The following is a 26,262-nucleotide window of genomic DNA, read 5'->3' as shown; positions in this document are numbered from 1 at the left end:
CCAGAACCTCAGCAGGGACTGCCTCCCCATCAGCCATGTGCGTTTCTCTGCTCTTCACAGGAGTCACAAACTTCGGTCTGTGGGAAAGTCAGCAAGGGCAATATATTTCGCAGGGATTGCCTTCTGTGAAGGAATATCCAGGGACTGAGCTGAGGAGCTTGGAGGTAGTCAGGGGAGAGAAATGTCCATCAAGGGAAGGGGTCAGGAGATTAGGTGTGAGCCTTTTCTCTCTAGTCCGCCCCATGCCATGAACTGCCACCCTGATCCATAGACAATTCTGGTTGTTGCCCAGAATGATTTTGCCCAAGGTTGCATGGTAATAACTATCTGAACCATGGAGACTCTTATTTATTCCTTCTCAGCTCAGTTTCCGTCAAACAAAGCCCCAGTACTTCTCACGGGTGGAGTCTTTTCTGAACACGTCTCCATCAGGTGAGGCAGAAGAAAGCTCATGAACTAGGGCCAGCGGTCCCAGGACAGTCTGCGAAAGACCACATGGCCACCCCACTGAGGTTCTACCTCTAAATCCCATGGGGGGAAGACGGCATGCTCCTCCTGCCTACCCTGCACCGTGCAAACCCGGTGCTGCATCGTAAGCCTCCACACAAGACTCAAGCTCATAACAACCTACAGTCATTGTATGCTACAGGACCAACGTGTTGAGCTGGGAACATCATTAAGGCCAGGAGGTGGGAGGTATTTGAGGGGAAGGAGAAGGGGCAGAGCTGATTTAAATGAAGTTTAGTGAAAGGCCATGTAGGAAAAGACTCAGTATGTGAATGTAGGACATGAAGAGAACAGTACTGTATGGGAATAATGAATTTACGGCCTGAAGTCAGTCATCGTTTCACCCAGAGGAGGGAGCATGCCTACTGTTCAGACTGGCACCATGGGTGTGGGCATGTGGTGGGGCTTTTAGTGCACACCATGGGCACTGGAGAGTGTCCAGCATTGGGTCTGGCTGGTCTTCAAAACCTCTGAGACCATTTTCTGGCCACAGAAGTATGTTCTAGTGTGAGTTAGTTCTACAGAATTTGAGAGGAACACAAATACAAGGAAAAAAAAAAAAAACAAAATCAACAAAAAACCAAAGCAAAGCCCAATCTGGCTAGAAAGCCAAAGGTAAAACCCTCACAAATTCTGAACCCACAAGTCTACATTTTAAAGATTTTACAAATATACAGTATCTAATTAGCATTATATCAGATATATAACATGCCCATTTATTATAATTATGCTGGATATATATTTTATATGCATGAAATGTAACTGTCTTCATGGTTAGGATTGGTACTCAGTGGAATTGGAATTTGGAAAGTTTTCTTGGGGGGCCATTACATGGAGAGAAAATCATGGAAAGTTACCGACCTGCTTTTCGGTAGACAGACACCCTCAGCTTTGTGCTTCTGCTAAGGGCTAGAAAAAGATTTGCTACATACAGGAGGTTGAGGTTGCAACTGAGAGGAGAAAACATGTTCAGAAACAGGGGAACTGGGCCAATGGAAAGTGCTGCCAGGAAAAGAAACTTCTGGGGAGAAATCCAGGCTCGACGAAACGTGTGGTAGCCTTGCCTTGCAGGCGTCTCAGTGGAGGCAGGACTTCCCCCAGCACAGGTCAGCAGTGCGAAGCTGAACGGGTTCTGGTGCTTTAGGTTCAGCATTGGGAAGAAGCTGGAGGAAGAGAAACCCTATTCCTCCTTCCTATTTACATGCTGGAGACACCAAGATACTAGAATGAGTGGAGAAAAGGGTCTAACAAGCATTTCAGCATATTTGTGCTTATTGAACACATCAACCCCACTACTTCCTACACTGAGAGAGCAGGCGATTTGTAGGCACTAGTATATTTTTATCTTATGAGTATATTTAATATAAACTAAAACTTTATTTCTCAGCCAGGCTATTCTTATCCCTAGATCTGCCAGTCCCCTAGGAAAGTCTGCCCTTGAATTTGCTCCAAGGGTGAGGAAGAACAGATGTATAGGTGCTGGCTGATATTGAGCAGTCTGGAGGTGATGTCCAGCAGCCAGAAGCTTACATACTTGCCACAGAAAGGCCAAACGTGAGGGCTGGCATGAGGAGTGAGAACGGGACCCCTTCCTACCAGGATGGGGTGCTGCATTTCCTCCTCCCTGTCTTGGGCTGCTTGAGACTGCTTCTACTTCTCGCAACTGAAAAGTCCTGAATTCATAAAAACAATGAGATGATGCAGGTGAGCCCTTGGAAGGAGCCATCTACTACTATGGCTTTCTTTGACAGAAACTGATACACGTCAGGAAATTTCCTCTATTATCCCTCACTGTTGTCTGTTTTGCTTGCTTGGGTTCTTCTTATGTCACCGATGAAGGGGTGGCTTTAAAAACAACGTGGATGGGACTGTCAGAGAAGTCTTTTCAGACACTGAGTTATTAGAGGTTATCTTGGCCTATAAGGCCACTGCAGTATGGGGTGCTGTGGCCACCCCAGTCCTTAATGAGTATCTACAATGCACGAGGTCATATCAAACAGTCACCTCTGTTTTGCTCGCTGTGCGGTAGTGATGGTGGTGTCCTGGAATATAATGCAGTTGTTCTACTGTGTGTGTTCGTCGGGAGGCGAACGCTTGGCGCTTGGCGGAGGTTGGGTTCATACCTAAGGTATTGTACAAGTTATTTGAGGCACTAGGATGGGAGTGCATTTTTGTCATCCTGTAGCGATCCAAGACGGGTGTTGATACAAAGACGTCTGTGTGTGACAATGCCCGTGACATAGACTGCTCGGGGTACCCCGACCGCTCTGGGGAGAGCAGGGGGTCTTGGGAGTGGAGGCGCTCTGCGGACAGAAGCTGCTCATCTGAGAGGATCCGTTCATAGGACATGCTAAACTCCTCAGGCATGATCCTCTCAGGAGACAGCACTCTGTCCTGGGACATGGCCCTGATGGGACGGCGAGGCCTGTCTCTGTGGTTGGTCTGTTGAGACATTTTGATGACATTGATAGGGAGCGTGCCCCGGGCTGCCAGGTCGGGCAGGTGTCTCCTCCTCATGTAGTATTCATCAGCCTCTTTGTCAGCTGTGGGAAAGGAAAGGGAACAGTTAGATGTGTCAGAGCTTTGTCCCACAGGGTGAAAAGGGTCTGGGTACAGCACACAGCCTCAGAGCAGCCTCCTGGTGAGACCCAAGGGACCATCTACCAGCAGCTGGACCTGGGCATGGACATCCACATCAGGGTGCTGCCTGCCAGAGAGACGCCAGCCCCGTGTGGGTTGTGTCACCATGGGCTTATGGCAGACAGAGAGAGTTATAATTGCATGCAGACAGGTACAAGTCCATCTGTAGTACATCACACCTTCTCGCACCACAACACGACAGACTCCATACGCTGTTGAGTCCGGACCATGGCATTGCATTATTTGCACAAACAGCGAGTTATTGAGAAAACACCAAATGTCACCTTCACAATACACTCGTAAAGAAAGCCCCGGGAAAGTGAGTTGAGGCAGGCAAGTTCCCCTTTGGGAAACTCACACCTTGTTTCTGACCTCAGATGTGGATATACTCTGGAATCCATGAGTCCCCTCATCACATTTTAATTACTATTTTTGAATATTTGTAAATGTGATCACAAAGCAGGTTTGGTGGGCATGGGATGCTCTCTCTGAGACACTGAATCATCTGCTTAAGGGTTTCTTTTCCATTTTTTCAGACACCTTGGTTGTTATTATAGAATTTATCCCATGGAACATTTCTTTCTCAGTTTGCTGCTTCTGTGTCTTAAACGATCTCTTTGATGCACAGGAACTCAGCACAAACATACACATACCCACCCTCTTCTTCACTTCTGGATAAATGCCTCAGACTCAGAGAGGTTGTTGGCTGCTGCAGGTGTACCCTGATATATCACTTTAATCCTACAGCAGCTGAAATGATCTGGTTCAACCAACTTGTAATTTGAAGAATTATTTCAGGTTAAAAAAAAAAAAGCAACAACAGAAACACAAAAACTTTCTGGTAACCCCCTTTGATGTTGTTGATGCCTTAAAGTGGGCTACTGTGATTACCTACCTGGAAGGAAGATGAGCAGTCCTTGGGCTTCAAGCCCAGTGCATCTTGTGAACTGTCATGATGTGCCTGTGGCTGCAGAGGTGTAAAGCCTGGACCATCAGTCCTTTACAAGAAGTCTACTGTCATAAGTGGAAGAGCATAACGCTGCCCTCCATGGGTCAGGGGATGGAGGCATGTTCAATGCTTAAGACTGATCATCTGTATGAGCCCTACTCCTCCTCATTTTTTTGTCTGAGATGTGTCCCATTCTTTCTGGCTCACCAGTGACTTCAGAAGACCCCAGAGTGAGACTCATCCCAGACACCTGGCAGGCATCCATCCTCTCCTTGGAGAAGACAGCACAACACCCACTGGTGTGCAGGAAAGGGTTTCCTCATGCAAAGGTAAAGCAAATTTCTCCACTTTACAGAGGAAACAAGGTCTCTTGCAAAGTGACCTCATGGGAGCAGCCTGGCATAGAGACTACAGAGCTGGGAACACACACACATGACCCAAGAAAACCTTTCCCTACCAATCTTAAGCCAACTATTGATGGGCAAAGACATCATCTCCTATATATCCTGGCCATCTTCTGGGACCTGTCATAAAATTCCTTTGGAAAGTCTCTTGCTTATAAGACTAGTATGATAAAGATTTGTGGTAGTGGTAATAAAGAAGAACGCCATTGATTTTCTCAGTTCCAGTATTTCATTCAGTAGTAGGTGTCATAAGAAAGGAAAGCATCAGAGGGTGGAAGAGGAAAATTTCACATGCATGGAGTTCCTGAGGATGTTTGAGTGAGTGCAAAGCTCTGCTGCAGGAAGTATGGGCATTCATGAGGTGGGTGAGATATATGGTCCCACTTTGGATGCTTAAAGTCTCTGTAGGCATTCAACAGACGTGGAGGTTAAATATGGCGTGGAAATTTCCTATTTCCTCTGACATAGCCATAACTCTATAGGTTTTATGCACCACATTGGCTGAGAAATGAAGACAATTGGCTGGCTGTCCCATGAGGCACTGTGCTTTCAGAAGAAATGTCAATGCCTTATGATACATGATCGGTGCTGACAACACCCCAGGAGTTTGCTCACAAGACAAGAGTTAAACACTGGGGCCTTAAGTTCTTCAGCCAACCCCTGGAGTGCTGTAAGCATCCTGTGCTGGATGATCTCACCCATGAATTTCCTCATCTCCTCTCCCACACATTCAGCAATGCCCCCGGGACCTTGCTCTTCATGGTCCTGCAAACAGTCCACATAACCCAGAGAACCCGTGAGGAGGATGGTGGATGCCCATATCTCAGCATCCAAAAATATAAAGTGAGAACAAATGTGCTGAAATCCATGGCCTGTTGGTACCGCTGTTGCTGCCAAGCTCTTTATAGCCTATACAGCACCAAGGCGTGAGGATTGCCCAGAGATCTCTTCCACTGGCATGCTTGCTGCTGATGGGATTTGCTCTCCAGAGTATGTATTGTAGGAATCAGGTTTTTTTTCCAATGAAAACCTTCTTGGAAGAGTATGTAATTGCAAATGTCAGACAGCAGCTCCCCTGGCCTCAAACTCTTGTGCCTTTAAAATCACCTTCTAGGAAGCCTGAGAAGGACTGGAGAAATTCCATAGAGCAAGAGCAATTTTAGACATTTTTATTCTATAAAGTGGCCATAGATAGACTTGCACACACTTAGTGTGCACAGGCTTGATAATGATGCTTGAGGCTGGGTGCAGCATTGGAGCTAAGCAATTAGTACTCTGGCACTTGGCCTCTGCTCTGGATGAGAGAAATTCCACTGGATTTGCCCAAGTGACTCTAAATAGATGTAATTAAAGTAGAGAACATCCCAAATGGAGATGTGCTTGGATGCTCACACCTGGCTGTGGTAATTGCCAGCAGGAGCTAAACCAGCTTATGTGAGGTTTACAGTGGTCTGGGTCTGCTGGTGAGGCAGCAGAGTCAGAGGATTAAAAGTGGTTTGAAGTTGTTCCTTGCTAATTTGGATAAAAAATGCAGCATGCTCTACACTTTAAAAGTTTTGTCAATTAGGAGCATTAAAAATATCCTTTCCTTCGCTCTTCCACACATGTAAGCAATGTAGAAGTCTGCATGGCCTTTTGCTGGCAGTGGCTAAACCATTCAGGGAACTCGTTTAATTTCAAAGGTGTTTCTAAGCTGGGGCAGGCTGTCTCCTCCTGTGACACTGAGAGACACGTTTAGATGTTGGCACAGCTATTCTGGGAACATGTTCAGGTGTAGACAAACTTCACATCTCCGTCTCAAAGGAATCAAAGCCGAAAGGGCAGTTTCCTGTGAACAACAGGCACCAGACAGACATTTAACAGGCAGTTGCCTCTGAAAGGTGGTGTCAGTTCATGAGCATCACTGGACCAGCCATGGAGAATGTCGCTGGATGAGAGGTTGAGCATGTACGAGTTTCTTCACGCCAAAAAGCTCAGCACAGCTCTGTAACGGCAGCTTTTCTGGGGAAAGCAGTGAAACAAATACAGCTCCAGGCTTTTGGGACTGGAGGCAGGCGGTGCTTCACCCAGTGGGTGGAGGTGGGAACTGTGGACATCTGTTTGCACAGTTTGCTAGAATCAAAATGTCTCCGGGACCTGGAACCATCCAGTCTGATTCATCTCCTCTGCACTGCAGCAGCCAGTTCCCTGGGACAGTGACACTGCCACCCCTTATCTTCCCCTTGATGCTCATGTGAAAGATGACATTTGTGATTTTAGCCAAAATGAAATTACAGTCAAATAGGCTTCTCCCTCATGGATGTGCTTCAAAATTCAAAAATGTGTCCTAAGTGGATTCCAAAAGGCCATAATTGATGAGCCGTCAGAAAGAAGTCATTGGTCTATTGATTGACAGAGATTTCTCTTTTTTTTAAGCTAATCTTATACTTCTGGGGCTTCACTAATATTTTTCAAACATGTGGAAATGGAATTACTGGAAATTATATTTTCTGCACAATTTCTGCAGGTATTTTCCTAAGGTTTTTTTGTTTGTTTCCCCGCCCTCCCCCCCTTTTCTTTCCTCCTTTGGCAGTTTCTGGAATGTTGGTTGGGGCTGGTCTCACCAAACTTCAGGAATGTTTGAGTCCTTCATCTGACTTGGCTTTAGGAAAGCTGATTTACCCTTGGGCAGCTTTTTTTCCCCTCCCATGTGGAGGGAGAGCCCCGAATGAGTGCTTTTACTGGCACATCTCACCTCAACACGTCTAAGATGCCATTGCAGAAAGGCAGAGTACAGCTCCTCTGACACTAATTAGATAAATGAGGTACATATGTGGTGTTCTGGGAAGAGAGTATGGAAAAGCCAAGTATATTTTTTCTTCCCGTGGTTGTATGTTAACATGGTTAAAATACGTGTGTACTCGTGTATGTATGTAAGGCCATCGTAGTAATTTTTTGGCTTTTCTTTCTCCGTAGTATTTTCTCTCTGGGCTTGTCTCTCCGGTTTTAATTGTCTTTAACATTTTCAAGCTGCCTAGTCATTTGTGATGATTCTTTAGCCAATACCAAGTGGTTTAATATGCCTGAAAATATTAGTTTCCTTCCTGACCGACCTTTCTCACTTAGCTGGAAGCAGCAGTTCCCTGGAGTCCTGGGCAGGACAGGATGAATACGGCTGCGCCTGCTCAGCCCTGTGTTCCCACAGCCACCCACCACCACTCCAGCCTGAGGGGGGTGCTGGGGCAGAGCTGGCACAGAGCTTTCTATGGAGAGGGCTCCCTGCTCCTCAGAGACCCTCCTGACCCATGGATTTCCTGTGGGCTGTGCCCTGAAGTAAGAGCTGGGGAGGGAAACCGCCGTGGGAGCAGAAAGCTCACTGCTTGCATGGGACCTGGTTCTGAGTGGCTTCTGTGCAGCCTACAGTCTGTTTCCTACTGCTCCATAGAAGACCTGGATATCTCCAAGCCCTTGCTCTGGAAGAGAATAAGCCGTGGTGCTGCTTCCTCAGTCAAATGCCATCAGAAGTGAGTGCCTGCCCTGCAAATCCAGCGGTGAGGAGCTCCCCTCCCCAAGCTAGACATTCCCCAGGGACACACAGGGACGGGCAGCAGGTATAGCTCATCTGATCCTTCTTGCCCAAATCACTTAGATGAGTCTCCTGCAGTGGGATGTACTTCAATAAGCTCTAGACATCAAAAGTTAGGCTTGTTATCCAGCAAAGAGCTTGCCAGAGCAACTCCGGTGTCAATGAGAGACTGGGACCTTCAGAGTGTTTCTCATAATGTGGAGATGACTGTCCTTCTCCTGATGACAGAGGTGTCTGCATCGAACAAAGGCACGAGAGGCCTGATTGCTGGATGGCTAAAGTAGAGTGAGGTGGATCTGACCATACCCTTGCTGAGCTCTCTCTCCTCATCTCTGGATACTAAATATTCTTTCTTCCTGGATCTGCCTTGATTATTCAATTTAGATGTTCTTGGGCAGAAACTATCTTTCAGTATTTGTCTCTGCTAACTGTGGGAAAACAAGTGACCTTTAGCTGTCTGGCAAGCCTGAAGAAACCCAGACAAATAGCTGAAACAGATTTAAAAAGTATCTAAAGCCTTTTGTTTTACTGGAATAGAAATACTATGCTTGTTAATGAGCTCTTCAGAACATTCATTTTTTTATCTGTGGCAGGGAAATCATTAGAAACAAGTAATTTTAAATCTGAAAAATAAACCCCCCATAATTCATTTGCAAAGCCAGCATTTAGATACTACTTTTCCTGGATTTTGTGTTGCCTTTAGTTCTTTCATATGTCATAAGAAAATGATATTGCTGATATTTTACAAGGAAAGGTCTAGCAGCTGGGTGCCTGTTTTCCTTTGGCTCCAGAGAAGACCAGCTATAAGAAAGTGATTCAGTGATTTTAGAGGTGCTGAGTATAACAAGCGCTGTGGGAGCGTGGAGTGGTTAGCACTTTTAGAGCTGAAACTGCTTATTTAGTTACTCAAACATAGAGGGTGAGGCAGTTGGTTTGGCATTTGTTAGGTGCCTTGCAACAGATGACTGAACTGTATCCAGACCTGCCATCGATGGATAAATATCTGGTATTTCCATTGCAGTGTGCAGAGATTCCTTCCTAGAGCTGATGCTGCTGAAAAACTCAGGAGGTGAATGACCCCCACTCAGGCCAATGGCCAAAGACTAACTCGCATGTTCTTAGATTCAGGTGAACTGCCAGGTATCCTCTGAATGGGGACAGGGACAACAACTGTCCAGAAGGTCAGGAAAAGGAAAAGGGGAAAAGAGGGAGACTGATTATGCTCAGCATATTCTTGAAGGCATTTAAGCTTGGCACCTCAACACAAGCCTATTTTTGTCATTTTAGACAAATATCTAGGAAATACAGTGCTAGAGTTCAATACTTATTCCCTTCTGCTGAGGGGCAGGTTGGACAGATAGGACCCTGCAAAATTTTCTGCATGCAATGGGTCAGACCAGTAAGACACCACTTAGTAAGGCGTTGCTCGGTGCAGGGATGGCATTGCTTGGTGTGAGTAAATTTCTTCTCATTGTGAATCGTCAGCATTGTAGGTGTAGGTAGAGGATAGTGTTCAAATCTGACATATGTCTCCAGATGTTGGCTGTGGAAGGGGTGGGAGTTTCAGTTAGCATTAGTTTTTTAATGTTTCAGTGAGATACATCAGTCACTTTAACATAGAGCTTAAGGAGATTTCACTGAACATCTGTGCAATAAATGAACCCCAGGCTGAAAGAGGTCTTGACCATCCCCTGCATTGACACAGGAGCATCCATTGTTGCTGTTCCTGGTGAGCACGTCTCTAACCAGTTCTCAGTGATGCCAGGACAGAGATCCCCCAGACTCTGAATAGGAAGCATGTACCCCAGGTAATTCTGGGCACTGCAAATCAGCGACAAATGAAGCAGCAGTTTTCAAGGCTATCCAGGGGGTATAATTTTTGTACCGAGAAATTTTTGTTTCAGCTGAGAAATGAAAAAAAATCATCACCTCAAAATGGGGACATTTTAAAGCAGTGATATTGCAATGCCATAATTTTAAGGGTTTTCCAGTATCAGATAGTATCATCAAAGCTGCTCAAGAACATGGGCAGTTCATCACTGGGCTGCAGCGAGGGAAAATTTCTTCTGGTTGGGAGTGTGAGATCCAAACGTTACCAGGGAACAAAGCTCATGGCAGAAGCAGTTGTGTGCGTGGTGCGCTGAAGAGGGAAGCTGACAGGCTCCAGTCACAAAATACCTCATCTCTGTTCTCCAACACAGTTAAGCACATGCTTGCTTTTAAGTACATCAAATGTATTTGCCTTAATGTTAAACATGTACATAAGTCCCATATTGAAGTGCCAAGGAGTGGGCTAAGATTTTTTATGTGGTACATTTCCATTCCATTTTCTCTTCTGGAAAATCTTCCATGCAGAGATTTGGTATGGACAGTTCAAAGGCATTCCTGCCACTTAATTTGGTGTGTCTCAGCTGGCTAAATTGGGAACGCAGACTTTATACAGACTAAGGAAGTAGGATCTGCTCCTCCTCCTCACCTACCTCCAACAAAGCTATTGCAAGTACAAACACCTGAGTTATTTCTCTAAATTAGGCAGTGTGAATATGGGGCTGCATCCAGAAAATGTTCATATTACAAACATACTACAAACCTAGTGTATGAGTCTGGAGAGAGCATTTGCCTGCACAAATACCACTTATTTCATAATCCCACCAAAACTGAAGAGTTTGACATCAGTAAAGATGATGGGCTGGAGCATTACAGGGAAGTTGGCAGAACAATGCAGTACATAAAGCAGAGCAGACACTAACCAGTGTGAACAGGGCAGTGAGCAACATTCTAAATATCAGAGACACGCTGTGGATCAGTGCAGGGCACGGGTCAGGACCAGGTCCAGACACGTACACCATGAAACGCAGCAGATCGCAGCACTGCTCAAGGCAGGCAGATGTTCTACTGAAACAGACATTCCCAACCATTTCAGCAGCTTTCTGTTGGCTTGAGTTTGTCATCTGGTTCCAGCTACCTCCACGGATGGTGAGATATCTGCCCTGGGTATGCCAAGGTGAGCTCAGCTGATCTGAGGCAGCCAGTTTGGCTCATCTTGGCTCCAGCAGAAATAAAAAGGATTCTCTGGTGACTCTATCAGGAGCAGATACAAGGTGGAGTCATGAGAGGCAGCACAGCAAGGACATCAGTAAGCAAATAATCACATGTGCTCTCACAGTAATGAAGTAGCTCTTTCTCTGTGCTCTTCCTTGATGGGAAGTGGCAGCAAAAAGAATCATTACCGGAGATGCCAACTTGGGCAGTACAACGACAGAAAGAAAAAGATTATTGCCTTAACATTGTGCCCACTCTGGCTTACAAGCCAATGAGATACAAAAGAAATGAAATGAGCTGACACCTACTTAGTCTCTTCAGAGAAGAATATTTACTTGGGTTTGTCTTGACGGCAGACTCATAGGATGGTGGGAGGTGAGAGAGGTTCTGGAAGGACCGGGAGAAGGACAGATCGTAGGGTTCGGTGGCAGAAGTGAGGATGTTGTTCATTCGCGGCTTGTCTGGAAAAAAAAAGACGAACAACAGAGAAAGGCATGTCCACAGTGTGCACAAAACAAGTTGAGAGAGGCAAGCCATTCCCCCAGACTCTGCCAGGGAGAAGAGCTGTATCTGAGCCAGCCTCAGTGACAGGCCATTGGACATAATTCAAACCGGCACCGCCAGACTGGTCAAAAACGGTTCCTGTGGTGGTGTTTCCTTGTCCACAGCGATTATAGAGAGAAGCAAACTGCTGCCTGGAAAGTGCATGGATGAATCAGGCCTCCTGACAGCGGGACAGAGGGTCTGGTGGACTGTGAGACCCCTCAATTACCGTGGAGGGCTGTCACAGTGCTGTGGACTGACCCTACTGCAGCCTGCAGGAGCTTGGGCAGCATCACCTACCTTCACCCCAGCAAGCTGTGCTTTCGCCACTCTCTGAGTCATGGGAATGAGCCTATCGGGTTATTTTAAATGGAGCTAATAATCAAATTGCTCTCTCAGCATGCCAGATTTCTGATTAATGCTCTGAACCTGGAGGCTCCTGAGCAAAGCCGTTCCATGGTCCCAGGGGTTTTGGTGGGCTCTAGAGATGTCCATGCTTCCCTTGCACACAGGTAAGCGGGAAGTGGAGCTGTAGGGTGCACATCTCGGTGCTGACAGAAGACAAAGTAAGGTTTGAAGAGGTTCCTGAAGCAGGAAAGGAGGGGTGCCATCCTTGAGGGGTGGAAAATGTCCTCTACTTATTTTCACTTTGTTGCTCACTGAGGGAGTCCCCAGCCAGTGCCAAAATTCCCACTGTCAGGATGGTAATGCTGAGGACACTGTCAGTAAAGATTAGCCCTGAGCTTGGATGTTAAAAGTCAAGTCCAGACAATCTGCAGAGTTTGTCTGGTGTTGAAATCGGGCTCCTTTGCTGCAGGCTGGATGGAAAATGGTTTTTCATCAGCTCAGCCAAGGGACAGGGACCTGTTGAATTGTGTTTATAACTCCAGGTGTTCAGGTATTAAAATAGGCAGAGATAAGAGTATTAAAAATAGTGAGAGCTTCAATTATTAGAAGCAAAGCTAGAACAGACTACAGTGGGCTCTGTGGGAGCTTGCAGCAGTGGTGGGATTGTATTAACTGAACCAAAAGGCCAAAGAGGTAGCCACTTCAGGTATGGGGTGAAAATGAAATCAGAGGGCTAAGTTCTCTGCTACAGCTGACTCATGTCAGAATGCCCAAGTCTTGAGTTCCCACATTCCTGTTTTCCACCCCTCTAAAGTGTGCTCATGAGGAGCAATGCCACATGTACTCAATACACACTCGCAGATGCTTTTACCTCCTGCAAACCATGGACTGGTTGAGATTATAGCACAGCTTCTACCCAAAAGTAACCGAGTGGCAGGGGAATTTCACCTTGACAAAGGCCTTGGCTTTGTGCAGTGTCCAAACATTTGCTACATTGCCTCATCTCCCACAAAAATTTTAAACAAAATCCACTCAAGTAGAGTGCAGACATTTCAGAAGAGATTTTTCTAGAGTCACAAATTAACCTGTTTTCTACCAAACAAAAAATTTGCAGGAGTCAGGCTATCTTCTCCCCTGCTGCCTTTCTCCTGTATGGCATCCTGTTTGAGTCAAACCGCAGAACAGGGTTCTCCTTTCCAAGTGCTCATGTTTCACCACATCCTTGGTGATCTCTGTTCCCCAGAAATGGCCCCAGCATATCCCACACATGCCTGAGCGTGGGGATGCAGAGCTGCCTCCACCGTTTTCCTCACTGTGACTTTCCCAAGACATTTTAAACCTTCTGTCACTTACCCCTCACGTTGTACACATGCTTCTCAGTCAAAGACAGGCTGAGACAGTCCCATCTCCTGGCACAAACCTGCCTAAGATTTCCCAAAGCCAGCGTGGTCAGAGCACTCCTCTGCTGCTCTCAGCAGAGCTACGTGCCCAGTGCTCAATTCAGAGGCACCCGATCCATTTGGGATATGCCAGGGTACCCGAGATGCTCACAACGGGCTGGAAGAAGTGATGTGGCACCCAACAGAGACTTGATGCCACTCATGTTCAGATGCTTGAATTGCAACCACCATGTCAAGAAACCCAACCCTTGCTCCTTCCTGCCCCTGTTATCACCGATTCCATGCACTCTGCTGCTCCATGAGCTTCCTCGCGATGAAGCTTCCTGCAGAACGAGTCACAGCAGTGCGCTCTTTCCCAGCTATGTCCAGGGTATGACCGCAGGTGGAGGAACAGCTTCCCTTCTCCTTGAGCACCAGTCTGGCACCAGCATGGGATACCCCATCTTGTGCCATCCTCCACCGCTGCCAGCACAGCAAGGTGAGGGGAGGAAAACCTCTCTGGCAGCAACCGGGGCCTGGCACATTTCAGCAAGACCTGCGTGCTGTCCTCTGGGCTCAACAACTGAGAGCCGGTGTCGGCCACCCCACAGCAAAGGAACAGTCCAGCTCTGTGCCAGAGCATCGTTTTGTTCCCAGTTCTCAGAAATTACGGGGCACTTTCTCACGGAATTTAGCAACGGTGAAAATTTCCTCTTAACAGTACAATAACCATCTTGGTTAATAACCTCTTCTTTCCTATTGCTTATGTATGTCTCTGCACTCCTGGAATGGGGTTATTGTCTGGCAAAAGGAACATAGCCCCAAGTGAGCATATAGCTCATGTGTCATTTCTCTGAGAACATTATTTTCTTGCTGATGACTTCAATCCATGTCTAATAAACTGACTGCAGGATTAGGAAGTGCATCATATTCATCAGGGTGCTGGAAACAATTGATTAGATATTATCCAGTAAACAGAGACTGTATCAGCATTGAAACTATGTCCCCACTCCTATTTGTGCTTGTGTGGCAAGGACCCTGGGGTAACATCTCTTTGCAAATTTCACAGCCAGAACCTGTATCTAATCTCCATTTTGCATGGAGGTTTGGACATGCTGAAATAAGCCCTGTCATATGTATGGAATTTGTGTTCAGTGCCAAAGCAGGAGCATTAATTGACTGCTTGCATGAGGTGTGTGAAATCAAGTGCCACACATTTATCCAGATGGGCTTGTGCTTTTTCCATCCAGTCATTCAGGAAAAAAACCATAATGATTTTGGCAAATTAGAAGTCACCTTGAAATCCACTACCCGTCATTCAGCGAAACGAGGGATAAAATGAAATGACCAAAGATAATTTCAGATGTCTTTTGCATAATGTAGTTTGAGGACAAGATCAGAGAACTGAGAGACTCTGGTAAGGAGAATTATCTTTTACAACTAATATTCTGGGACCACTTCAGTGGAAGTTTCTCAGTAGTTCTTCACTCCTGCAATATATTTGAGTCATGCTTTTCTCTGGTCTCTCTCCTTTTTGTCTGTGGTATTTGTTGGCTCCTATGGAAGATGCAGGAGAATTAATTAACAGGGTGGAAATAAGAAGGTCTCCCTATTCCTTGCAAGGCAGCTGAGGTTGTACGTTGCTCTGCTCCCCAATATTCCCACTCATTCCAGTCCAGCTCTACATACTGGGCAATGGGAGATGACCACTGGGAAATGGACAATGTCCCGTGGTTACTGGTATTGTCTTTGAAAGTCAGTATTACTGCACTTTTTCCTCACCACCATCCTGCAGCCATGTGCCATTTTATGCCTCTCTGATATATCATGCATTTGGGGCATGATTTGCAAAGCTGCAAATTTGCAGAGGAACATGGAGGAAATGAAGCTCACCCAGTGCATAGCACATGCATCAGAGATGGGAACATCATCCAGCAGTGTCATCTCTCTTGGGCTCTGAATTATCTTTGCTGCAGCATTGAAGCAACCACACCTTTTTACAGCCAATGCAACATCTTAAAATTCTGCCAGCGTCTCTTTGATTAATTCAGCAGGAGAGGGCTCAGCTCTGCAGCATTTCCTCATCTCCTGAGCATCAGGGGTCTCACAGTGCTCTGACCGCATCGGTCCAGCTACTGGCAGGGCTGGGAGGATGGCACATCACTGCCAAAAGCTCACGAGGCTGCACAATGCTGGCACGATAAGCTCAGGAAGGAAGCAGTCATCTCTGTGGAGAAAGACTCTTCCTTTGCAGCTCTAATCTCTCTTCTTGGACACCTACCAAGCAAGAACTGTACATTTCTTCTGCTTTGTGAACCAGAATTGTTGGGCCAGTCCAAACCCTATTGTATGTCCCTGAGAACTGGTGGACTCATGGGCCAGGCTCAGAAGGGCTCCCCTGATCCATTCGGACCAGGTTCTTGAATAAAATCTTGGGAAGGTGCTGCCCTGGAGCAGTCTCCGCATCCAAGAGACCAGGAGCACTGCCTGCACGCATGGACTGCCAGAGAAATGTGGTTCTTGCTGCATCCCATGTCCTAAAAAGGATATACGGCCTGTGGTTGGCATGTCACCCACATGGGAAGGAAAGAAAGTCACTCTAAGTCGATCAAGAGCCTCGTTCGCTGTCAGGGCTTTGCAAACTTTCTGCAAGCACAGGTCTCAGAAGCTTTTTGAGGATTTCTAATGATGGAGACTTGTGTTGTGGAAATTAGACCTGAAGTCTTCTTGAAGTGTCTTGCTCTGCCCCTGTTCCTGGAAGACAGTTTCTGTTTCAAAGTGTATTTACATGTGGCACAGAACCTTTCATGTACAAGGACAGGAGCAGATGATACCCAAGACAAAAAAAAAAAAAATTGAATTTATGGCAAAGTTTTAAACAAAGCTGAAGTGGCAAAAGGGATGTGCTCCATATTTGCATACGAGTCTGCACATATGTTGTGTGAATTTTGCAAGACATTTCAACAGACGCCTTTTAAAACATTCACCCAGAGAAAGCAAACAATGTCACCTAGGAGAAGCTGATACAACCAAGCCTTCTGCTGCTCAGCTTCAGCTCAGCACAGCTTCAGTCCTCTGTCAAAGCACACGCTGCTTCCCCAGCACTGCCTTCTGCTCAGCTCTTTGAAGGCTCAGACACAAAGTCCTCTCCGGTTCTGACACGAGCTCTTACAAAGGCCCGTGTTCCTCAAGAAAATCTGGTGGTAGCTGATGGCCTTTGGTAGCCGCCTGTGCCAAGGCTTAGCACCTCCTGAGCATCCTGGAAGTGACATACTGTTATAGCAGGCAAAGAACTGATGTTCACAGACTCAAATTAAAATTTATAACATATATCTTCAGTCTTTGTGGGGGGAACTATCTGTGTTTTCACACTTCTTTTTTTATGTTACAAACACTGTTATTAATAGTCTTTTGCATCTCTCATGATGAAGAATCTCAAAGAGGTTTATACATTTCCAGGTCAGATCCTCCATGGTGTAAATCAGCAGCTCTCCGGTGAATATCTGCCCTCATTTATGTGAGCTGGAGATGTGGGATTTTAAATTCAGTCAGTGATAAAAAACCTCTGCATATCAGGATGGTTCTAGGACTGCGTCCTTCAGGGCTCATGGCTGAGAACTGAGCAGCAATCTGAAAGGGTAAGATGCAAAGAGGATGAGGTACACCAGCACACTGCAAGATGATGCCCTTTAATGCTGCAATATATACACGCAGCATAATAATATACCTGAATTGTATCACCCAGGGGCTATTAATGTGAAGATCCTTCTGAGTACGCAGAGTGCTTAACTGAACATAGCACAGTTACACGCCACAACACAGGCTGAGAGAAATAATGTTGCCAATTAAAAGCAAAGGAAAATCTACAGTAAGGAGAATTACACTTAGCAATCCCAGCAAAAGATACATTCACTTCTTCTTGAGTTTGCTGCTTTTTCACAGGGATGCAGAAAACGCATGGCTCTGGCATGAAAGCAGCCAGTATGTAGAGCTGTGCAGAACTGGGACTGGGACTCATTCTTGATGAATTTGAGACTGTGCAATTGAGAACTGTCATCCTTTTAACTCCTTCCACCTCTGCCAGTGCCTCAGGCCCAAAATTGTCATTGCATGGAGGGGAAGCTGCTCGGAAAAGGAAAATGCATGAGCATATTTGCTCCTCATAGACAAGCAAGGTGAGTGAGCCAAAACCAGCTCTGGCTGCTGAGAGAAACGAATCATCCATCCTGGATGGGCTATGTGTGACTGTCTTCTCCCAGGCCTTCTGGCCCAGGGTGAGGCACAAGCCCCCAGACAGGCTGAAGGTGGTGCAGGGACCACCATAACCATGGCAGAGTCATAGTGAGCTCCATGCTGATAGCACTTCTAGCAACAACAGCAGCAAAATCTCATTGTCTCAACAGTTTTACATGGCCAGAATTTTATGATGCTGTGATTTTGCCTCCAGAACTTTTCACCTGTCTTACATTCACTAGGAATAAAGATGCTGCTTCCCTTTGCTTATGATTGGGATCTTCTGCTTCTGTAAAAGAAACCCAAGGCCAGCATCAGAGCTATTCAGCTCATGTTGGCCCTTTGCTTAACAACTGTATCGTCACAGAAAGGAGCTCCTCAGGTTCCTCCTATGGATAAGGGTGAAGACACAGTTACACAGCTGAGTTTTACTCCATGAGCCTCAGTGGTTTTATTTGCAATAGTCACTTGCTGGGTGGAACATGGGACATGTCGTGAGTGGCATAACAATATTCATCTGCAAGCCTCCATAAAGCCTCCATACTCAGCAGATGGGCTGCACCTCAAGCTGGGAGGCTGTTTCAGCCCTGCCATACTATGATCATGAAAAGAGTGATTTCTTTGTCCAAACATACAATTTATTTAGCCTAAAAAGCAAAGACCAGTTGCTTCAGCACTAAGCACTTTAAAGGAAGTTGCCATTGAAGTCCTTCACCTGTTCCCAGCCCCAGCATTGCTCTCTGTCCCTACACCCCTCACTAAAGGAAGGTCAGGACACATGTCATCAGAGGGTAGTCACACCTCTGAAGTCCAACCACGGCCCCAACAAACCAATACATCCCTTGCACAGAAGTTGGTTCCGTGCTGTAGGACGTTGGTACAAATTCTCAGGTCAAGACAGGAAAGCGGTGATCCTGACCCACTAATGACTTTGCTCCAATCTGCTTGGTGACTGCGCGAGTGGAGCTGTGCTGCGACACAACAGTCTGCGTACTTGGCTTTGCAAAGATGGTGCGCAAAGCAGCTGAGTCATCAGCAGGTATCCCCATCACACATGGCAACCTGTGTGCACTGAAACGCTGACACTGTGTTGTCCAGTCCCATCCGATGACCTGGTTCATCCCTCTTCCCACTTTCATTAAAGCCCCACTGCTTTGCAGAAAGAGCAGTGTACATAATGTGTCTGTTTGTTCTGTAGGTTATATTCTAGAGAACTTATTATCTTCTAATTTCCTCACATATATTTCTACTGGGGATAAATCTAATTTAAACAGTCCTTAATTGTTATGATTTTGTAAACAGTGTCTTAAACACAATAGACACAAAACTCTCAACAAATTGCTGGAGGAGATGTGACAGTATAGGGAATCATTTTCATGTCTTTTGGGATTGTCCCAAATTGAAGCTTCTGGTCTGATGTTAGAAAATTGATGCAAGAATTATTTCAGCAATATATCCCCCAAAGCCCTATTACTGTGTGGGAAGGAAGATGCCCTGGAATTTTGAAATGGAGAAAAGAGAAAGAAGGAAGAAAAGAAGGAAAGAAAAGAAAGAAAAGAATGAAAATAAAGAGAAAAAAGAAAAAAGAAGAAAGACAGGAAGAAAGAAGGAAAGACAGGAAGGAAGGAAGGAAGGAAGGAAGGAAGGAAGGAAGGAAGGAAGGAAGGAAGGAAGGAATATAAAAAAATATACACACGTACGTGCATATGTATATAGGAATATACAGCTATAAAATTAAATTTCCCTCCATCAGAGCAAACACAGACATCATCTGTGGAAAAATACTTGGCCAAATTAAAAACTTGAAGTGAAGCCATTTGTTGCTTATTGGTGGTCTACCAAGTATTTTTTTGAGCTGATTATCAAGTGCAATGAACTGACATAAAAATTATGATAAGAACTTTCTACTAACAATATTATTTAGCAATGTGCTTGTTATTTATATAGATGTAAAAATGTTTATACAAGACTTTTGGTTAGCATAATTAAATATGCACTAAATATAATGTGATTAAATTTCAGTAGCAGTAAAAAATAAAATAATAAGCTTTACATAAACTGAGCCCAGGTGGTCGACATATATTTCTGTTATAGCTAATGCTACAGTACCTCAGTTCTGTTTTGTGCCCCAGCTTCTTTATTTTTCACATTTTAATGTTTTTATAGGAAAATTATTTTATATGCTTATTTTGTATAAAGATTAATAGCTAAACAAGATAAATTAATGTATCAAAACATTTACCTGCATTTCATATGTAAAACTTCATTGTGCTTAGAAACTAGTACTTGAGCACTCATATTCATGCTTTACATACAAAATAATTTCCAAAAACTGCAGTAGAGTTCTTCATTTGCAGCTAGAAACTGCAGCTGATGTAAAAATAAAGTCTAGAGCTAAGGAAACCCACACCAAATTTCTGATTTCAGTGGAATTGAGGTCTGAAGTCTGTCACTGGAAGCAGAATTTAGGCTGAGGTTCCTAAGGGCTGTAGAGACCTCTCTAATGGGACATTCAGTGTCCTAGAAGTGGATTAGGTTCATGAATAGACAGACATCAGAAGAAAATCAACAGATTTCTCTAAGATGTGGGATACTCAAAGTCACGTTGGGTAATTCAGAGCCTTCAACAAGCGCAGAAATTAAATCCTGGTATTGCAGACTGTGAGCTGACGGACTCACTTGCCTGGGGTCATCTCTCCTGATCTCCATCGGAAATTGTCTTCCCCAACACATCACGTTTTCCAAGAAGAGGACAGACATACGTTTCTCTCCTGTGTGAAGACTCTGTGCCAGCCAGACTGGGAGAAAAGGGACACTTTCTTCTCACTCTGTGTTAAGTGTGCTGCAAACAGCTAATTAAATAATAGCAGCCTGACAGAACAGATTATATGCGATCCCACTATTAATTAGTAGTTATTCCTTCCTGCATGGAAAAAGTTCAGTGCAGTCACATCAGTGGTCTCAGGGACACACAACCCACTGTGATGGGCATACCCTCTGCACGGAGAAGCTGTGCGTCCAGAGTGGCCACCCCCCAAGCCAGGTTAAACCAGAGGGTCTTGGGCTTTTAACCCTGGGGACCTGCAGTTGGAGCTGAACAGTTCGGAGAGCTAAGGTCAAACCTGCTTTTCTTTCTTTTTTTTTTTTTTTTTTTTTCCTGGCTCCTTGTGAGCATAAGTTGTCCTTATCCCCTGTAATTTGGTTCTTTGCAGGTAAAAAATTGCCACGTTAACACAAGGGTGTGCTGGAGTATGGTGCTGGTCAACATGACGTGTGTTCATAGAGAGTCTATCACAGTGGCATCTGCAGGGAGCAGGACACAGGCAACCGGGCAGCATCGGCCCATGGAAACTGATGTTTACCATCCTCTGCCTCTCTCAGCTGAACAAAGACAATGCTGATGATGGGGGCACAGTGGATTGTTCCCAGAAGGCTGGTTGGTGGCATGGCTGCCCCCCTGCACATCTGGGTCACTCCTGCAGTAAAATCCTCAAGACCTTTGTGGGAAAGAATGGGTTGGTGGCACTTGCTCTACGTTGGCAAAGGACTGGACAGTACAGGAAGGGGAAAGAGGAGCACAGGGCACTTGGCTTTCATCCCTCCTCCCTGAGGAGGTCTCCTGGTCTCCTGGGATTGGTTGGTGTTTGGTTGGTGGCATGTCTCCTACAACCATTGCCCTTCTTGCTCTGTGTTGGTAGCCTGAGAACCTTTCTCTGCTTGTTTTACTTCAGTTAAGAGCAAACTGAACTCGGGCCACGGGCAACATGGGGCACCTCTTGAGCCTCACAGTGGCTCCTTTCCTCTCTTCTGCTCATTTCAGACGGTGTCACTGCATGGTGAGTGCTAGAGACAGGCCAAGCTCATGAACATGGTGTTCAGAAGGACAGCTCATGTCCCCCTACAAATTTGCATAATCACACAGAAAATGTACACCGTGTCCTACCCAGGAAGGGAATCAAATTAAACCTGTGGCGTTGCTGAACTATCTCAGAATTTCGGCAGTAATTATGAATACTGCAAGCTCTTTTGATGCCTTATTTGAAAGTTCCAAATATCTTTTTAGACTTACCAAGCAGTGGCTCATCAGCAACAGCACACAGGAATATCATGAACAAAGGCATCCATGACCATATGGATAACTTAGGAATAAAATATAACTCTGAATCATACAGTTATTTGTAGTCAGATCATTCAAGTCACTTCGTACAACCAAAGTGTTGAAGCACAGTAAATGCAAGAAATGAGTGGAGAAAAGAAAGTGAAAGTTTCTAATCCAAGATCATGAGCTTATCTGCTTTGATTTTTGTCTCTCAAGTACATAAAAAAGAAAAGCATCTGTCAGAGCCAGAGGGAAGTTTTAGCACATATTGTTACTTTGGGTTATTGAATGCAACAGGGACTTGATGACAGAGCTACGTTAGAACTTCTGGGCAGACGCAGGTAAACGGGACTCTACTGGCTCTGCTGGGGCAGATTTCAGACCCCAGCGTGTGCTAGATTAGAAGAACAAGTAGTAAGACCAGAGAGAAGACAATACAATTTCAACCCTAGGTTGTCAATTCAGGTTCAATAAATACTCCTGTGTTACTTACAGGTTTAAAGCTGACATTGTTTCTCCTGGGGTTTTTGTGAGGTGGGAAAAAAAACCCTAATAATGTAGTCTTACAACTGAAAGTAACTTTCAGTCTGAGGAGCTGCCTGGCCCACCCTTTAGAAAGGAGAAACACCAAAAGTTTTAGGTGACCTTTTCAAGGGCAATTGTTCTCCCACCCTTTTTTTGTAGCAAAGAAGCATGGAAAATTGTACAGAATACCAGAATAACATACAACTCACAATAAAACAATTCCAGAATAGTTATCAAGATGAAGTTTCAGAATTAGTAACAAATGCCAGAGCAAAAAGAGTAACAAATACAGAAATTCAGAGCTGCCAGAAGTGTATACTGAGATGAGATTTACCCATCTCTTACTGGTAGAGTCGAGTCTACTCTACTGGTAGAGTCTTCCCCAGTAGAAGGGAAGTTCCAGCTGCAAATGCTGGAGGAACGTATCACATTCAAGGGGTGCAGGGCGCAGGGAAGAGCAAGGGCAAGAGCAAGACGAGGCAACAGCAGGAGAGGGAAGAAAACAGAGAGGACCTGGGTGCTCATTCAGAGGTTGGACTGATTGCACAGAGACAGGGGGAGCTGCTGATTTGGGTGGCAGTGACTGGTCTGGATTGGGATGGAGCCAGGAAGCTTCAGGTATTTGACTGTGTGGTCTGTGGCTGCTATAATGCAGGGAAGGACACGCTGCCCACGGTCAACTGCTGGTCTGGGACCAAGGAAGTCAAAAGGAGGAGGGGGCTGGGGCAGAGGAGGCAGAAGGGCTGGAGGGACAGGGCTGATCAGAGAGAGACAGTGTTTCTGGCCACGGAGGAAGTGAATAAACGTCTTCAGACCAGGATGAGATGATGGAAACAAAGGAAAACAAAGGAGTACCTTTGAATAGCATCTGAACTCTTGAAACTGGCTAAAGTATGACATGGGGCATCCCCAAGCTTATTAGGTCAGGAGGGCTGGACAGAGAGGTGCCAATAAACGTGCTGAGCTGTGTACAGGGGTGAGACAAATTAAAACTGTGGTTTTTCAGAGCTCAGCAAGAGCACTGTCAGAAGGGGTAGTAACACATACGAAGCTGTTTGAGTACAAAGACCAAACCCAGGGGAGCTTTGGAGGAGCTCTGGAAGGGCTGCTCTCACCCTTTAGAGGGATGACCAGACAGGTCCTATGGTGGTGATAGGCTGCCCCAGACATCTTCTGAGGTTTCGGGGCTAGGCCAGTGCTGGTCCACCCTATGGTGGGCATAGGGATGTGAAAGGTGCTCTGGGTTACGTAAGTTCCTAGGGTCAGAGAAATATCATGTTTCCATAATAAAATAAAGGGGGTTTGGGAGGGTGTGAGAGCAACCACTGGAACTGGTTTAGAAAGAGGCATTTTTATTTATGAAAGTGGGCAGGAGGAGTCCTGAATCTCCTAATGGTCTTTACCTACCCTGCATATGAGAAACTAGAGAGACGTTGTGCAGTGAGTCAGGGGCTTCAGCAGGTTATCCCAGCTCGGGTTTAGCTGTTAAACCAAACTCCGGACACATATTGTTATGGCAAAATCATGTCAGCTTAGGAGCCCTTGCCCCATGTCACTGTCCTTCTAACCTACCTTAGAAATATGCACAAGCAGCACTATGAGTTGAGTGGCTTGGGTGACAAGATGGACTTTAGTTAACATTTTTTACTGTTTGGGCCAGTTAAATCTGATGGAAGCTTGCTGATGCGGAAGGGAGAAAGGAGCAATCAGACATGGGGAAACGCAAGGTTGATAGGTAAAATTATTAAAGACTGGGCCATATTTCATTGTGCGCACTATTTACAAATATGGTCCTATGTTTAATGTTAATGGAAACCATCATTCATGCATCATTGCCATAGGAACATTTCTATTAACATTAAACATACTTTGATGCCAGTAACTGTTACTGGCTGGCAGAGGAAAGTTACAACGTGTGTAATTTTGCTCTTTGTTTTCTCTTACCATGTGTAGGTGTCTGGGTGGCACTGTTTAGTATCAGGTGATTATAATTTTGTTCTTGGTCATCTGAAATTCACAGAAAAAAAAACTTCTTTAAGAAACAGCTTAGTATACCCACTGATCTGCAGATGATAATTACAGCTCACAGTATTCACAGGAAATCTCAGCATGATTAAAGAAAGGCGAAGAAAATGCTTAAGAAAGCAGAAGATTCTGTTATGTAGTTCACTTAAAATTCCAGATGCAAGAAGAACACGATAATGGGAAATGGCTCTCCTTCTGCTGAGCTTGCAAATTAGCATTATCTGCAAAGGTAAGAAGCATGTCCAGACAGGAACAAACCACAGCTGGTGTACCAACAGTGGTGGTGTGCTCCTGGGAGCTGCTGGACCCGCACAGCCCCTGCTCCACTGCTCCACCAACATCCCACATGGAGCCTTCCAGGATGTTAGCCCCAACTACATGAAAATCAGACTCTCCCACTGTGACTGCAACCACCACAACAACGTCCTGTGTGAGCACAGGGAAAGATCAAATAAGTGGCCTCATAAACGCAGGAGGTAGAGTTAAATAGCTGCACATGGACTGTAGATCTCCTGCCCTGAGGAGTGAGAATCCTGTAAAACCCGATGCATTCAGTATTAAATGCACTGTGCTGCAAAGCGGGAGGAACGATCAATGACAGAACAACTGCTACAATTGGGTTAGTAACTACTCTTTGGGTTGGAAAACGACTTTCTCTTTTTCTCACTGCAATAAAACCATTAGACAAGTGACTGCTGATAAACTTCTGTCATCTTTACTTTCCAGACAAGTCTTCAATAAGGAATGAACTCTTTGTCCAGATCTTTACAGCCTGTTATGGAACTGTAGTAATGTAGGGTAAGAAGAGATTTCAAGAAATCTTGCATCTCACGCTCTCCCAGTGCAGGAGGGGTTAGTCTGATGTCTAGTCTGCTCTTCTGAAAAACCTATATTTCACTTTTTCCCCAGAATATGTCTTTCACTAGGTCTTTCCTAGTGCTTTTTAGGCCAATTTCTTCTTTCTCGTCTACCAGGGACATGAAGAAAATCCCCCTTATTTCTGCAATAGCTCTTTATGACAAAGCTGTTACTATGCGTTCCCTTAACTTTATTCTTCAAGCTAAACAATGCCATTTCCTTTATGATTGCCTATAAAGCTTGCTTTGTCTTTGATTATTGTCATTTTAGCGTCCTATGCTCTCTCCAATTGACCTAGATCCTTCTCAAGACTGAAATACAGTCTGAGGCATGTTTCTGAGAAGAGACCTTACCAGTACAGAGTGGAGTGACTGGATTTTTCCCAGTCCACACAAACTTGCACAAAATTTTTCTTTTCCTAGTTCATGTAAAATTTGTAATCCCTTATGATTCCTTATTGCTTTTCCAAAGAACTGCTGCTACCTGCCCAATTGTTCTTCAACATATGCAAGGCTTTTTAGTATTCCTGTTTCAGTCCAATGTGTATCACTTTTCTTCATCTAATCAATTTGTTTTCAGTCTATTTCCGCAATTTGTCAAGAACATTTTAAATTCTAATCCCATCCTCTAATAGACTTATGGTCATCCAAGCTTCATATCATCTGCAAATTTAATAAGCAAATTCCTTTTCCGCCAGTAACAAAAAAACTAAATGCAGGACCACATCAGTTCATCCTTCTACTGATATTTAGTTACCTTTTAAAGTTAGTCAGCTATTGTGGCATCTACCCTATAAAGGTTCATTAAGAACATGCCTCTCAAATTAGTTTCACATTACTTTCCCAGAAACTGCTGAAAATCTTGCTATGGTCGTGATCCTTAATATAAACTATTTCTCCCTGGTAACAAAACACAATTAAAAAAAAAAAAAAAAGTTTAGCTTGACATGATTTGTTTCTGAGAAGTCCATGTTGGTGCTACTTTATCTCACTGGAAGCTCATCTCACTGCAGAGCGTGCTGAGCATCTGTGTACAGCCAGGATTAAAATCAGAGGCTATTTATTTGGATGACAACAGACTGGAAACCTTAACTTCTCCATCTAAAAACTAGGCACTCATATACAGAGACAGCTGAAAATACAGAA

General features: G+C 45.0%; 1 protein-coding gene across 1 annotated transcript in view; it reads right to left on the bottom strand.

The window, feature by feature from the left end:
* Nucleotides 1-2,499: 2,499 nt before the first annotated feature.
* The window catches only part of SHISA6 (shisa family member 6), a 268,297-nt gene continuing 244,534 nt past the window's right edge, over nt 2,500-26,262 (bottom strand). The window contains exons 4-6 of the mRNA XM_074160289.1: nt 24,179-24,241; nt 11,416-11,568; nt 2,500-3,050 (exon numbers count right to left, since the gene is read on the bottom strand). Coding sequence (XP_074016390.1) covers nt 2,500-3,050; nt 11,416-11,568; nt 24,179-24,241 — 767 coding nt within the window. The remainder of the gene's footprint in view (nt 3,051-11,415; nt 11,569-24,178; nt 24,242-26,262) is intronic.

This window comes from Numenius arquata, chromosome 17 (assembly GCF_964106895.1).
Source record: "Numenius arquata chromosome 17, bNumArq3.hap1.1, whole genome shotgun sequence".
In the NCBI taxonomy this organism is placed as follows: domain Eukaryota; kingdom Metazoa; phylum Chordata; class Aves; order Charadriiformes; family Scolopacidae; genus Numenius; species Numenius arquata.
The sequence above is the reverse complement of the archived record's forward strand: the minus strand, read 5'-3'. Positions and strand labels throughout refer to the sequence as shown.